General features: G+C 43.4%; 1 protein-coding gene across 21 annotated transcripts in view; it reads left to right on the top strand.

The window, feature by feature from the left end:
• LDLRAD4 (low density lipoprotein receptor class A domain containing 4) overlaps positions 1 to 16,675 on the top strand; it is a 433,421-nt gene that overhangs the window by 414,608 nt on the left and 2,138 nt on the right. For all 21 annotated transcript variants that reach the window (XM_077778111.1, XM_077778113.1, XM_077778112.1 and 18 more), the window contains one exon: positions 16,562 to 16,615. In XM_077778111.1, the coding sequence (XP_077634237.1) occupies positions 16,562 to 16,615 (54 nt within the window). The remainder of the gene's footprint in view (positions 1 to 16,561; positions 16,616 to 16,675) is intronic.

Here is a 16,675-nt window from a genome sequence, read left to right as displayed (position 1 = left end):
CAGGCTGAACACAGCTTAGGGTCTCATTCCTTTGTTACTGCTATACTGTTTTTTCTTTTCTTTGAGTGACCCAGCATTGACTGGGTGCTGCTGACTTCTCAAAACTTGGATTTTCCTCCTCAATAAAATGAGAATATGGATATTGCCGAGCTTAGCAATGCGCTGTGTTCAGCATTTCCTAAACTCAAAATGCATTTTTACACAGTGACCAGAGACCATTCAGGCCCAGCCTGTAGCTCCATGTCATGACTAGGACTATTGGCCTAATGTATAGTCCAAAGAGAGAGGAGAGGGGGTGAGAAAAAAAAAAAAAACACCTTACTTTTCTTCTGGACACAAATACAAATATAGACAGTACCGTGGGCCACTTAACAATCTTTCTGTCTACCCAGGAATGTGCCCCCAACCAGGTTTCTTGCCTCCTACTTGTCTACCTCTTTTTCCTAATGCCTTTCAAGAAATGCTGCTTCCCTTAGTACAGTACTGGAAAAGCAGTTGATTAATTTATACTCATGGTTCCCAACTGGAGTGATTATGCCCCCTAGGGGACATTTGACAACGCTGAGAGCCATTTTTGGTTGTCATAATTTGGGGATACTGCAGGGATATTCTAAACATCCTTCAATGCACAGGGTAGCCCCCATGACAAGGAATGATCTGACCCTAAATGTCAGTAGTGCCAAAGTAGAGGACCTCTAATCTCACCAGTATTGAGTGCCATCCTTCCTAGAGGTGCTTTGCTGTTCAAGGAGGATGCCTGTTAATATGAGTGGATCTCTCATGGCTGGGTCTGAGGTTTCAATGGAGTGAAGAGTACACTTTCCAACGGCTTGGCAGGAAGCGTTGGGGGTCCCTAGCATGATCAGAGGGTCCTGGTCTGAAACTGCCTTGGGAATAGTTTTTCCCATTTATTTCTGCCTTCCTTTGTTCATTCAGTCATTTGCTGGACATGAACCAGACACTGAGCAAAATAATGAAGGAACAATGTGAGGAGGTTTCCTTGCCCCTGACCCTCCCTGCTACCATCAGAAGCATCCAGATGGCTAATTCTAATGGGTATTTTTTCAGTCCTAATTGGGAGAGACCAGGGATCTCCAGTGGCTATTTGTATATATCCAGTGGCTGTAGGCTATAGGAGGAGTCTGGGATGGGGCATGAGGACTCAGCATGAAACAGTTTCAAGTTGCCCATCCAGGTAGCCCTCCTTCAGCATCCCAAGGTGACCACCTGTGCCAACCAGCCTGTTCCACTGAGGAGCTTAGAACTTGGCAGATGCATGGCTAGAAAGTCATGGTACATCAAGAAAGGCCCTGCTCTTACTGACAGAGCTCATCACTGAGAGCCTCCTGGGTTCCCGGTGGCATTGTGCGTGTTTGTGCTCCTTGGGGGAACAGTGACTGGTGAAGATGGATGCGTTTGTAGTTGCTGCTGTCTGTGTAGCTTCATGTCTGTCACCAGAATGCCTAAGGGCTACTGAAGCACCTTTCACGATGTCAACATCTAAGTCCCACCTTCCCTGGAGCCTGAGTGGTGGGGTTGCAGTGCCCACTAGTTGGCAGCTTGTGGGTGTGGAATGCCCCCTCTAGCCTCACCGTGGGGGAGCATCTCATGGTTCTGAGCCTGTGCATTGCTGACATCCCCTCACTTCTGGGAGCCTTTTAGCCTCATTTGTTCTAGAACCAGGTGAGGTCTCCATGATCATGTTAGTAAAAGGTTTATTTATTTATTTATTTATTTTTAAATATGTATTTATTTTTGAGAGAGAGAGAGAGAAAGCGAGCTCATGCAGGCGAGAGGGGGGAAGGACAAAGAGAGAGGAGAGAGAGAATCCCTAAGCAGGTTCTGCAATGTCAGCACAGAGCCCAACGTGGGACTTGATCTCACAAACTGCGCGATCATGACCTGAGCCAGAATCAAGAGTCAGATGCTTAGCTGACTGAGCCACCCAGGCGCCCCAAAGTTATATTTATTTTAAACTTGTGTGAGAAGGGCTGTGCATCTCATTTATCAACTTCTAGGTGATTTGGTTTAGTACTGCTTGTTAAATTTATTTTTATATATTTCTTCCAGAAGGCTTGCTAGTCCAGATTAAAAAATAAAGGACAATAGTTGGATTTCATTTTCAAGGAAGAGGTTAAACATGTAGATGTTCTGATTTGACTGAGGAAACTTCATTGCTATGCTGTGACCTGCCCCTTTGCTCACTGATGGGCTTTGTACTTCAACCAAAGGGAAAAGCAGAAGTAAGGTTAATAAGATAGAATCTTAGCTGTGAATATTCATAGTTGTCAGGGAGAGTCTTCTGGAAAATGGTTGGTTGGAACAGTTGCCCCCTTGGGCCAAATGCCAGGCTCACCCTGATTGTGGGAGGTTTGCTTTGTAAAGTTAAAGACACCTTCCTCCCTGACTCCACCACACACGCCTTCTTCCTCATGTGGCGCCCCCACCCAGGGTCACCCTTGCCAGCTCCAAGTGTCTTTTGGAAGCGCACACTTTCTGCGCCAGGTCCCTCTGGCCAAGGAAGGAATGGGTGGGAATCTGTGTTGGCCCAGGCCGGTCAGCCTTCATCACCACACCATTCCAGAGGAGCCCAGGGACAAGACAGTACTGGCCATGAATTTGTTGGAAATAGTCATTTCTGGATGAAATTGAAAACTAGCAACCCAGGTTTAAATCAAGAAAAGTAAATGCTTAACTAATGGCCGAGAGCAGTGAATGGCTTTGTGACACAAATCTCTATGTATTCTTTCTAGCCTCAGCTTATTTTTAGAGCCTGGGTTTATGTGATTTCAGAGCTTTGATACTGTCCCTTTTCATTACTTTAGATTGCCACGTAAAAGGAAAACAACAAGGGGGCATAAATATTCCAGATACGGCCCTGAGAGATATTTGCTCACATCACTGGAGCCTTTCTCAGCAGAGCTGGGTGTGCATGGGGGCATGAGCAGCTTTTTCTGACAGCCTATAGCCCCACCCAGTAGAGCTGCCCGAACCCACCTGGACAGCCCAGGGGACAGGGGACAGTGGAAAGTGGGCAGGGTCAGAGTGGCCAGCCACTTGCTGAGGAGGAGAGGGACAGAAACATTTTACTTAGCTGTATCAACTATATGAAATTATAGCTCTTCAGCCACTTGACCTATAAAAACAGAAATTTCAATTAAAAAATTCATGGAAGGAGTCATGTCAAGCATTTCTTCATTAGTAACTGCTGTGAGGATTAAATCACTTGTGAAAATACAGGTGCCTCAGCCTCCCTGTGGAGACAGAGCAGCGCCAATGCGGCGCTCAGCACAGTCTGTGCTGCACCGGCCCCGGGGAGAGATGCAGTTGGGATTCAGGGAAGGAGGCCACTTGTTTTGTCCCCTGGCTGTTGGGAATGAGGACATGACTGCAGTGACCAGCCGTGTCAGTACAGAAACTGGAGTTCTGATCCAAAGTCTCCTAGTATAGGGGAAGTCCACACCCAGGGACCCTCCCTTACCCGTGTTCTAGACTTGGCTTAAGGTGTGGCCGGTGTATGGCTTGCCCCACAGGGTGTTTTGACAAAACCTGATTCAACTGTAAATATCGGGAGATTTCACATAAAAACTAGAGTTTACATTTTCTCGTGAACAGTCTGCGTATTGGGCCACACTAGCCTCTATTCCTGTTTGGCACTCTCCAAGATGGGGCCATGAAGCAGTTGCCGCTCTGAATGGGCTGGTGCTCACCTTTCGACGATGGTCCCATCGCTCTTTGGGGAGCCCCCAGTTAAGGGTGGGGTGCCATTGCTACCATTTGCTTTGCACAGTGGCGGTTGTTTTTCAGGGAAAATCTATTCTGTACTCATGCCTCTATCACAAGGGTGAAAACAAAGATAGACCAGGAGGCCCACTGGTGTCTAGAGAAATGGGAGAGAACTCCCTGTGGAAGTAAAGATCGTTCCTGCAAGATTAGACATTCACCCGAGTATGTCTGGGCCAGCAGAGTGCGGTGTCTCCTTTGCGCAGCCGGATGTGTTTGTTCTGGCCCCTGCAGTTGAGCCCAGCCCCAGAGCAGGCCCGTCTTCTCTGTGGCTGCTGTCTGTGGCCAAGAGAGTAGAAGTGGCCATGGGCTCCTCTTGTTGGCCTTAGGAGGAGGGGTGGCTTGCGGATGGGCAGTTCTGGACACCCCTAGAAGCAGCTCAGGAATCCGCTGCATGGGCTCAGAACTCGCCGTGCTTGAAAAGCCCACAAGCCCGGTGAACGGAGCAGGGAGTCGGGGGAGTCACCACACACACAGTTCATTCCCACTGTGACTAAAGAGCTAGGCTGCTGCGTACCTGCCTTTTCTCATTTCGACTTAGATTTAGAAAAGCATTTAGAAAAAACATTTCTAAAATGATAGAAATGAACTATTTTCAGTAAGGTGCCAAAAAGAATGAACTAAAGGGCTCAATGCAGTTATAATAGGCATGTCTCTGACACTCCAGACTACAGAGAAGAGAGCCACTGGCTTTATTTAGCATAGGACTGAGATGAAAGGTGGCAGGGGACAGTTTCTCTGCGGGTGAGGGAGATTCTTGCTGCACTTTAAGACCACGGGTATTTGTTGTTGTCAACTTTGTCCCATAACAATTCTCCATTATTTCATGAGCTGCTGAAACTACATTTCCTGATGTCATGGGGACTGTAAGAGGCAGGTCAGCACCTGCTGTAAACTCCAAGCACAGGTTTCCTCCTGTCAATCAAGCCATTTTCTTCCCGAATGAGTGAGATGCACTCAAGCCACCAGACTGGTCATTTACAAGGTTTAAATTTACCCTTTGATGTATCTAATTGAAGTATTGGGAGATAGATAATTTCAGCATCTTCAGAGTGAGATTGTCTCCCTTCAAGAGAAACAGGAGGCCAAGTTGCTAGCAAAACTTGGATCAGGTTGCTGGGCCACAGCTGTTAATATAGCAGATTTCCATCTGAACGAAAGTAGAAAGACCTGTTCAATAGGCAAGATTTGTCTTTACAGCAACGCAAGCAGCACACATTGTCCCTCCACTGCTGTTGTCAGTGCTCAGAACAGTTTTGGAATTACCCTCAGAGCTTGCAGGTCATTTTTTGGAAATTTTTCAAGGGAAAATTATGTTTTAGTATCTATCTCAATGATCGCAAATCTTCCTTTTTCTTATTTGTTCTCTGAGGATGGATTTGATTTTTTTGTACCAGCCAAACTACATTTGGAGTTAAATCTTACAAATGATGTGAATGATCAGGCTAAATGATACCAGTTTGGTGCAAAACCAAGTGTTGCTCAATTAGTAAGACTGATGTTTTCTCAGCTACAAACTAATGCTATAGAGAAAGGTCAGGAAGGACCCACAGAAAACCAATGGCTTCCTCTGGGGAGGATCTGGGATTGGAGGAGGTAGGCAAAGAGAGCCTGGTTTGTGTGTTAAAACTTTTATGGTTAGGGGACGCCTGGGTGGCTCAGTCGGTTAAGCTTCTAACTTTAGCTCAGGTCATGATTTTGCAATTTGCCATTTCGAGCCCTTCATCGGGCCCTGTGCTGACAGCTGGGAGCCCACTTCAGATTCTGTGTCTTCCTCTCTCTCTGCCCCTCTCCCGCTTGTGTTCTGTCTCCCTCTCTCTAAGAAAATAAAATAAAATAAAATAAAAACTTTTATGGTAAGGATGTATTTGTGTATTACTTTTGGAATTAAAAAAAATTCTCTGCTCACATAAACTGATGCTGAAGACAACTGCAATAATGTTCTGAGCATCTGTAGACTACCAAGGTAACTGATTTGAGCATGATTTGTATTGTGACAAAAGCATGCTGAAATCAGATTTTTAAGTAAAATTGATGAAAATTTTAATTAAAAAATTTTAGTGATGTTTTAGATAGACATTATAGCTTAATAATATAATGGTAAAGTTTGTTTGTTTGCTTTTACTTAGTCCTTAGAAAATGGTGTAAATTTGTTCTCAATAAAGAAAAGCTCTCTAAACTATTCTAGTTCTGTGGCCTTTGTTGAGGATGCTCTTCAGAGCTGTCCAAAGACACCAAGGGAAGTAGCTAAGTTCTGGCTCTGTGTTAATCCCCTGCCAACTCTATGACCTTGGGAAAAGCCTTTGCCCTGTTTCTAGGCTTACTCTCACAAAAGAGGAAGTGATTCAGCTGAGGCTGAGTAGCATGTCGCTCCACATTTCTCTGTTGCCTTGAGTTTTCTAATTCCCAGACTGGTTTCTCTCAAGGTCTAATTGTGCATTCTCTCCCAGCACCAAGCCCAGGAGAGGGACCTTTTCTGCTTGCTCCTGAGGATCTATAGATCTCCCTGATCCAGTGTATTGTTCTGGAAATATAAAGGATTCCCTTTTCTTCCCAACAGATCTTCCTGGATGATCTATCTTTCTCTTAAGGGATATGCCCTAGATTGAGCAGTTGGGAGGGACATTTTAAGTCTTGAAAGTAAGTCTGATGGTGGATTCCGGAGGAGGAATAATGGGGGAAGTGCTGGAGAGAACAGTCACTGATACCCAGAGGTATCGCCTTTGCGTCTAAGCTGTTACTGCCATCTAGAGTGGAAAGACAGTAATACTCAAGTATTTGGATAGTGGAGAGGCTGTGTGGAAAAGAAAGAAATGAGAGAAAATGTATTTTTACCAAATGGTAAAGGTGTTGCCGAATATCCAAAGATGAGCTTTACCTGTGCTTTGAAGTTCTCACCCTGGGACAAGGAGAAAGTAGATTTCCAAATATGTGAGGCCATACAATACTTTTCATTCACTGAACCTTTTAATAGAAGACAACATCCAGCAAGGCCCTTGCTTTACCACAAACTAGCTGCCCCCTCCAGTGAGTGGTGTAAATCTAAATCCCATCTAAAATGAGGAATGATTCACTTAGATCAGACGCCTTCAGATAGAGGGTTTGTAACCATGAAGAACAGTAAAAAACACATTTTACATCATAATCCACAATACTCATACACACAGCTAAGGCAGAAATTTTGCAAACTAATACTTACAATGTACTTGGGCATTATCTATTCTGTTTCAGTTTTTTAGAATGCTGGTTGTGACCCACTTATACTGATTTTCCAGTTCTCTAAGAGGCTGCAGGTCACAGTTTGAAAAATACTTTTTAAAAGGTGTTTCCAGTTTCACAGAGAGCTGGGTGTTTCCAATCCCTAAATATGATTCCTGTTGTCCTCTGTATGTGGGAAAGAAAGTTTAGCTGAAAGCATAAAACTAAGAAGGTTCATCAGGTCATGGGAGTGGCCTTACCCGTGGTCACGGTGAACATGGATGCAAGGCAGCAGACTTTATCTGTAGCTCACAGCAGAAGCCCCAGTAAGTCATAGTCACATGTTTCTCTCTTTTCATGCTATAAACGTTGTATCCTTTGGATGGAAGAATATAAAGAAATGAAAAAGATTATGAGAGTACTGTGAACAAGTTAAAATGGACAGATTCGTGGAAACATACCCTACTAAGATTGACTCATGAAGAAATAGAAAATCTGAATAAATCTATAGCTAGTAAGGAGGTTGAATCAATATTCAAAACCCCACAACAAAGAATATAACCTGGAACAGAGGCCTTCATTGTTAATTCTACCACACGTTTAAAGAAGAATTAATCCGATCTTTCTCAAACTCTTCCAAAAAATTTGAATAGGAAGGAACACTTTCTCACTAACTCTGTGAGGCCAGCATTTCCCTCAAGCCAAAGACCCAACAGTAGAGAAAACCATAAACCAAATCCCTTATGAATATTGATACAAAAATCTTCAACAAAATACTAACAAACTGAATTCAGTAGAATACTAAAAGGTTTATACACTATGACCAAATGGGGTTTATTTCTCTAATGCAAGGATAGTTCTACATATGAAAATCAATCAATCTACTGTTCATTAATAGAATGAAGGGGAAAAACTACACGATCATCTCATTGATCCAGAGAAAGTATTTGAAATTATTCAACACTTTTTCATGATTACAAATACTCAACAAACTAGAATACAAGGAAACTACCTCAGCATAATAAAAGCCACTTTTGAAAGGCCCACAGCTAACAAACATACTTAATGGTATGAAAAGAAACGAAAACTTTTCCTTTAAGATCAGGAACAAGACAAAATGTATGCTCTCACTGTTTCTAATTCAATATTGTATTTATTGGAAGTTTTAGCCAGAGAAACTCAACAGAAGAGATTAAGGACATTCTGGTTAGAAAGGAAAAAATTAAAAATTGTTTCTGTTCAGAAAGATAGAAAAACATAAAGATTCCAACAAACAAACAAAAACCTGCTAATAAACAAAACTAATAAACAACTAATAAACAAAATAAATAAAGTTGCAGGATATAAAAATTGATATGGAAAAATCAGTTGCTATTTGACACTAACAATGAACAATCTGAAAAGGAAATTAAGAAATCAGTTCCATTAACATACTTGGGAATAAACCTAGTGGGAGGAGGTAAAAGATTTGTACACTGAAAACTATACAACGTTGCGGAAAGAATTTAGACACAAATGGAAAGACCTCTTGTGTTCAGTGATTGGAAGACTTTATATTTTTTAAATGCCAATACTACCCAAAGCAATCTGCAGATTCAGGATAGTTCCTATGAAAATCCCAATAGTGTTTTTTGCAGAAAAAAAGTCCATTCAAAAATTCATGTTCTATCTCAGGGGAGATAGCTACTACTCCCCCCGCCCCCCCCGCCAACACACACACCATAGCCAAAATAATACTGAAAAAGAATAACAAAGTTGAAAGTCTCACACTTCTTGATTTCAAAACTTACTACAGAGCTACAGTAACAAAACAATGTGGTGCTGGCATAAAGACAGATGTATAAACCAATGGAATAGAATAGAGAGCCCAGAGATAAACTCTCCCATTTATAGTCAAATGATTTTTGACAAGCGTGCCAAGACAGTATTGAAGGGAAAAGGACAGTCTTTTAAAACACGGTGTTGGGATAACTGAATGTCCGTATTCAAAATAATGACATTGAATACTTACCATCTTATACCATGTAAAAAAAATTATCTCAGAATGGTCCAAAAACCTAAATGTAAGAGCTAAAGCTATAAAACTCTTAAAGAAAACAAGGGGAGGGGTGCCTGGGTTGCTCAGTCAGTTAAGCTGACTTCAGCTCTGGTCCTGATCTCACGGCTTGTGGGTTTGAGCACCGCATCGAACCCTGTGCTGACGGCTCAGAGCCTGGAGCCTGCTTTGGATTGTGTCCCCCTTCTCTCTCTGCCCCTCCCCCACTCGTGTTCACTCACATGTGCTCTCTCTCTCTCTCTCTCTTTCTCTCTCTCTCAAAATAAATAAACATTAAAAATTAAAAATAAATAAAACAAGGGAAAAACTCACAAAACTGGGCTTGGCAATGATTTCTTGACTATGACACTGAAAACACAGGCAACAAAAGAAAAAATAAATAAATTAGAATTCAAAAATTCAGAAGTTGTACATCAAAGGAAGTTGTTCACTGTCCAGAGTAAAAAGGCAAGTCACAGAATGGGAGAAATTATTTGCAAAATATAACATCCAAAATATATATAGAACTCCTACAATTCAACAACAAAATAATAAACAACCAATTTAAAAATAGGCAAAGGACTTGAATAGATATTTCTCCATAGAAGATACACAAATGGCCAACAAGCACATGAGAAGAGCTCAGTATCACTAATTTTGGTCGTTAATTTTATGTGCTGACTTGACTGGGCTAAGCAATGCCAAGATAACTAATAGAACACTATTTTTGGATGTGTCTATGAAAGTAATTCTGGAAGAGATGAACATTTGACTCAGTTGACTGAGAAAAGAAAACCTGCCCTCCCCCAGTGTGAGCAGGCATCATCCTAGCCCTGGAGGGCTTGAATAGAACAAAAAGGTAGAGGAAGGGTAAATTTTCTGTCTTTTTTGTTGAGCAGGATTATATCTTCTGCACTTAGACATCAGAGCTCCTGGTTCTTGGGCCTTTGGACTCTAAAACTTAACACTTGTGGCCCCATGGCTTCTCAGGGCACCGGACTAAGACTGAATTATACCACCAGCTTTCCTGGTTCTCCATCTTGCACTTGGAAGGTTGTGGGACTTCTCTGTCTCTATAACCACATAAACCAATTCCTGTAATAAACATCCTCTTTTGTGTGTGTGTGTGTGTGTGTGTGTGTGTGTGTGTGTGTATAACGATGTGTCCTATTGCTGATGGGAATGTAAAATGGTACTGCTGCTAGGAAAACAGTATGGTGGTTCTTCAAAAAATTAACCTTAGAATTACCATATGATCCAGCAACTCCACTTGTGGTTAAATGTCCAAAAAAATTAAAAGCAAAGATTCAAAGAGATATTTGTAAACCACTGTTTATAGCAGCATTATTCACAACAACCAGAAGCTAAAAACAACCAAAATATCCATCAGTGGATGAATGGAGAAACAAAATACGACACATGTCTACAATGGAAATTAGCCTTAAAGAGGAATGAAATGTGAACACATGCTACTGCATAGACGAACCTTAAAGATATTATGCTAAGTGAAAAAAGGGACACAATATTGTATCTGTCCACAAAAGAACAAAAGCATGATTCCAGTTATGTGAGGTACTGAGAATAGTCAAATTCATAGAGACAGAGAGTAGAATGGTGGCTGCCAGGGGGTCAGGAGGAAAGGAATGGGAAGTTGGTGTTTAATGAGGACAGCATTTCAGTTTGAGAAGATGAAAAATTTCTGGAGCTGGATGGTTGTGATAGTTGCACAACAAAGAGAATGTACTTCATGTCATAGAACTGCACACTTTTACTAAGATGGTAAATTTTATGTTATGTATAAAAGGAGACAAGTTGGTCTTAATTTCCCATTCACCACCCACCCCCTAAAATATACCAGATGGTCAGATTTAAAGGGAAAAAATACAGTCATTGTGTTCCAGGTCTACAAATAACACATCTTGATCTTTTGCATTATGAAGACAGTCTTTGGAAGCTAGGTGATTATTTTTTACCTTTCATGCAAATGCTTTAGTGTCAAGCAGATTGAACTTAACAGGAAATTTTCTGTCAGTGTGGCTATTCATTGACCAGTGGGAAGGAGGAAAATGCAAACTTCTCAAGTATAAAGGAGTATGAGGGGTGCCTGGTCCCTGGGTGGCTCAGTTGGTTAAGCATCTGCCTCTTGATCTCAGTTCAGGTCTTGATCTCAGGGTCATGAGTTCAAGCTCCACACTGAGCTCCATGATGAGCACAGAGCCCACTTACAGAAAATAATAATAAATTAAGAAAATAAAGGAGTCTGAAAATACATGTCTTCAAGCCTGTAAGATTTAGAACTGTCCTGTATCCCTTTTCCGTAAACTGTAGATTCAGTAGCACCCCTTGATGACCAGCCAGTCCCCCAGGGTGGTGCAAGGTGCTCAGGTTACTTTTTGTGGATCTGGGATGAGGGGCAGTGTCACGAGAGGAAGCCTCTCCCTTGGCATGTTTCTGCCGGCCAAGCTCTGCCCACAGCCTTGCAGATTCAGAACAAAAATGTCACCATATTCAGAGATGATCAAACATGAGTGAGTGCGACAAATAGCAGTGTACTCATTCACAGCAAAGATTCATTTTGGCAAATAAAAGAAGATCCAAGAGAAAATGAGCTTATCACTAGCTCTCATTCTTCCTGTGTACGGCCTCTCTGCTCTCACCTCACGACACCAGAAGGAGCAGTGCACTCCAGAGGCAGCCTCTGCTGACGGCTGTACTCATGGTGGTTCCCTCAGTGGGCAGCTGATACCAGTTGACCTAACGATTAAAAAAGCACAGAGAGTCGTCGTGCAGACATGGGCCTTTGTTCTGTGTGGTGCCTGGGGTTTCGCTGAAACCCAATGGTGGGAAGTTGTGAGGAAGAACTTGCTGTGAGGGGTCTCATGGGTGATGCTGCCTTTAGGAATCAGCTTCTGACCTTATGAGAAAGGTTCTGAAGAAATGTGAGATAAATGCAACTTTGCCTAAACTCGTCTCATGCGTCCAGCCTTTCCATTCAAAATGCCACCTTTGGTGACAGAGGGTAGCTACGCTTGTGGTGAGCAGAGCCTAATGTTCGAAGCTGTTGAACCCCTATGCCGTATACCTAAAACTAATGTAACATCGTGTGTCAGCTATGCTCAAAAAATTATTTTTGAAAAAGACGAAAAAGCCACCTTTGGAGCAATCTTGTAAATAAACAAATACGGAAATTTCAATGAACTCATTATTTTAAAAGAGATAACTCAACGTTATTCTCACATTAGTTGTGCATAACAACAAGTAGCCAATACCTGTGATGTTAAGAGCTACCATTTACTGAACACTTACATGCAAGGCACAGAACTAACGAATTTACATACATTGGTATATTTGAGCCTCACAACAACCTCCTTTTACAAATTAGAGAAACTAAGGAAGCTTACCTGAAGTCACATATTGAAGAGTGGCAGGGCCAGGATTCTGGCCTAGGACTTTCCCAGCTCAGAGTTTACTTGCCCTTACAGGTCCACATCTGTGTTGATAGCTGTGTCATCCATCTGGGTAATATTAAGTTGTCATCAGATAATTGGTCATTACCTTTCTTGTTACAGTGCCTTTGTTCTAGGGAGATAGAGAATATGTAACATACATGCAAGGCACTGCGCACACAGAGAGGGACCCAAGGCTGGATGCCCTTCTTGTAAGCTTCCTGGAACAAGTGTGGCAGTGCCCCATATGTTGTCCTCCTCAGTTTTTTTTTTTAATTTTTTTATGTTTTTATTTTATTTTGAAAAACAGAGAGCAAGTGGGGGAGGGGCAAAGAGAGAGGGAGACACAGAATCTGAAGCAGGCTCCAGGCTCTGAGCGCTCAGCACAGAGCCCGACGTGGGGCTCGAACCCATGGACTGTGAGATCATGACCTGAACCGAAGTCAATGCTTAACTGAATGAGCCATGCAGGCGCCCCTGTCCTGCTCAGTTTTAATGTGTGTCTCAAGTAACTGGTACTAATAATAGGTGCAACATGAGCGATGTGAGGGTAATATACCTTACACATTTTTAACTAGAATTGATTCAAAGTGATCCCTAAATATCAAACTAAGTCACATTCCAGAATGCTTTCTTTAGTGGAACAAAGGGGTGGGAGTGACCGCTTAACCTTGGGGATTGTACAGACAAAAAAGGTTGGGGATTGTTCCCCCCAACTCCCTGTCCCATGGGGAGATGTGGCATAGTGCCTGTTAAGTTATGCACATCATCTCGTGTTGGGAATAAGACCCCTTGTCAGGAAGTATTCAGTAGATGTATGATGAAGTAATGAATGAATACTTCCCTTCCTTTTAGTGAATATTCTAACAAGGAAACAGCTGTAAGGGAAGGAATTTGTTTAAGCCTGTATAAAAATATTAGCAAAATTTTATTCCTATTGCTCAAATTTCTGTGAACTATTTTAAGAATTATCTTATTTGACAGCTTATTCCAAGTATAACACCATGTAATAAGACAAGCATTAGCCAAGAACGTTAGAGCCTTCATTGTTGAGATAAACATTGGTTCCATAATGAAGATCCAGAAATACTGCCGTTTGAGTAGATGCCAACTGTATGATGAGCTCCTTCTCCCTGAAAATGTCACTATTAGTGTTTGGAGATGAAGAAACAGAGGGGTCTAGACAAGAGGGCCCACATCTTTGAGTTCAGTTGGCCATAACTATCTGAAAAGATGGTATAGGGCCCTTGAAAGACACTGGTCTGGGGTCAGATCATAGTCCAAGGACTTCACCTCACCCTCAGGGCAAGAATCAGCGGGCCAGCAGTGTGAGAGTTAGTGCTACTGAGGACAGTCAGGTGATGGGCAGCATGAGATAGCCCTGAGGGGAGTGGCCAGAGCAGCTTATGGCATGAGGGCCCAAGTGAGGCAGGCTGCTAAGCTTCAGGTTGGCTGGGATCCAGCCTTTCTAGAATTCTGGCCATCTTCTGGGTCTGGATTCTCCAACTACCAACACAGAGCTGGGATGACAGCTTTCTGGGCTGTTGACCCTAACTATTTCCACCATAGCATCTTGTAGATCTCATAGTTTTAATGGTCTCCTGTGTACCATGTGGGTGAAAGGCCTGACAAAGACGTGTCCTGTAAAAGTGAATAATGGTGGGGGCAGGGATTTGTTAGTGAATAGTTAAGTAAGTCATATCATTATAAAAATATTAATGATGGCAACAAGGGGGTGGACTGGGGGTTAGGGGCATGGTAAGTGGATAAGCCTCCTCGGCAGAGGAACGTGAGGCTCGGGGAGGAGCTGATGAGCTCCAGTGCAGACAGGTCAGTGCTGGCATTCCATGGGTATCCAGGAGACACCCACAGTGGGGCTGGGGAGAGAGGGAGTGACCCAGGGAGACTGCAGGAGGAGAGGCTGCAGATGGGGCTCTGAGGAACTTCCAACTTTTAACCAAACGCAGAGCTGGAGGCACCCCCAGGGATCAGGCCGTGGCGCCAGGGAGGTCAAAGTACGAACCAAGAAGGGAGGATGTCCCTGAAGTCAGCAACAGAGGCCCCAGTGCTGCTGGGAGGCCCGGGGACAGGACGGTCACAAAGCGCCAAGTCAAACCGGTGACAAGGAGGCAAGTGTGAATTTGGTGAACAGAAGGTCGAGTGTGCACAAGGCTTGGTCTCTTCTGGGCAGTTTCCTAGTTTAGCTCATTTTTAGGGAAATAATGCCATTGAGGATGGTTATTTCCATTTTCAGAAAATGTGCAAGCCCCTACTTCTGAGTCACTTCAGAAGTGCCTCCCACTTCACGTGGTGCTGTGCTTTCATCTGCCACGCTCGCTGTCGCCTGGTGCCAGTTCTCGGGATCGGGGCAGGGACCAGTCAGGGCACAGGAGCGGGACTGGCACCAAGCTTGTCTGAAGGACAGGAAGAGGAGCGAGGGCAGAATTATGAGCCATAGAAATTATCTCCAAGGATTACTTTTTATGCTGGTTTCAGTATAAGAGTGGCCACAACCACCCAGAGTCATACTGATTGTTTCGCTTTGATCCAGAGAAACCTTTGCTCTGAAGTGCAGTGCAAGCTGCCTGCCCCTGGTGCAGGACCGCCTGTGGGTGTGGCTCAGCTACGTTATTAAGAGTCAACTTTGGGCTCTCTGTCACCTGTCGTCATGCCAGAGCCATAATGGCCCATTACATAATTTTATAGTCAGACCCTAAGCCCCAACTTCCTCTAAACACAGCTGGGCCCGATCATATTTTTGCCACTGATTCCATGATGCCCAGTGGGTATCTTAGGAACAGGTTGTATGTACTGGACAAACACACAGTTTAGCTGCAAAGGGAGTGTTTGTATTAGAATTCTGACCTGCAAAAGGGAGTGAGAGAAGGTTGACCTTTGCGTCCTAAGACTTAGAGATGTGGTACCTCAAAGGTCTACTTGTGGGCATTTTTAGACTTTAGGAGGCTCAGTGATGGCACAGGGTCTTGTATGTATATTCCTAGGAATCCAGAAATATAGACATCTCCCTCCTCCACCCTCACTGCCAACCCAGATGTTGGGTTCTTATTCTCTTTATTACAGTAATAAGCCTTAAGCTAATAAATAGCCCAGCAGACACTTGCTAATGGCCAATAATTTGGATTAAAAAGGGATAATATATTGAAATGCCTTGTAAACAAGTCTGTGGTGTTAGGAATGACCCTTAATAATACCTACTGTTTGCTTATCACCTTGTCAGTCTGATCAAACCTTTTTGAAAAAGATCCTAAACAACTAGATGTCAAGTTACATCTGCCTGTGTGAACATATGGACTAAAGAATAAATTCACTAGAGGACACTTGAAGGGCATTTGGGCTTTGGAAACTCAGTTTCCAGTGTGAAAGTCAACCCAGTGTGTGGCTGGGTAGTGCTTTTCTTTCACTCCTGCTGCTGCTTAGGTCAAAGCCGGTTGCAGTTCAGAAGGGTGTGGTCTGGTGCTTGGCCCGAGGCAGTTAATGCACATTTGCGAGGGGCTGGCATCCAAATGAGAGCTTGGATTCATCCAGAGCCTACCCAGATCCAAGTGGTGACTGGATGTGGCTTGAGGACAGTTTGAATGTATCACAAACACACAGCTGCATAGTGTGGACCCTATTTGACCTTAGATCTAGTTTATTTCATTTTTTTTTAATTTTTTGTTAAGGTTTATTTATTTTTGAGAGACAGAGCAGGAGCAGGGGAGGGGCGGAGGGAGAGGGAGACACAGTCCGAAGCAGGCTCCAGGCTCTGAGCTGTCAGCACAGACCCATGAATCGTGGGATCATGACTTGGGCCCAAGTCAGACACTTAAGCAACTGAGCCACCCAGGCGCCCCAAATTCAGATCTATTTTAAATCTATTATGGCCAAGACCAAAACCTTGTAACTTTTCCTTGCGGTCACAGTTCTCTGTTTTAGATGTTAGGTGTGAAAAGGACCAGTTCTTTAAGGGTCATTCGTTCCATGTTCTAAACAAGTGTGCTGTGCTGCTGTCAAAGAAGATTGTGATCCCTTGATTTTGAGTGCTGTTGTATGAAACTAATGATTTTCTTGTGATGTTTCTTTCCCCCTCCCCCTCCAGGAAGGGCGCCTGTGGCCTTCAGACAGCTCCGGGCCTCGGCCAGGACCCTCAGAGGTAAGGATTGGGCAAGAGTTGGGGGGGAGGGGCACGAGGTGGCTACTACACCCATGTGCG

Source organism: Crocuta crocuta, unplaced genomic scaffold (assembly GCF_008692635.1).
Source record: "Crocuta crocuta isolate KB4526 unplaced genomic scaffold, BGI_CrCroc_1.0 scaffold26, whole genome shotgun sequence".
Taxonomy (NCBI): domain Eukaryota; kingdom Metazoa; phylum Chordata; class Mammalia; order Carnivora; family Hyaenidae; genus Crocuta; species Crocuta crocuta.
The sequence above is the reverse complement of the archived record's forward strand: the minus strand, read 5'-3'. Positions and strand labels throughout refer to the sequence as shown.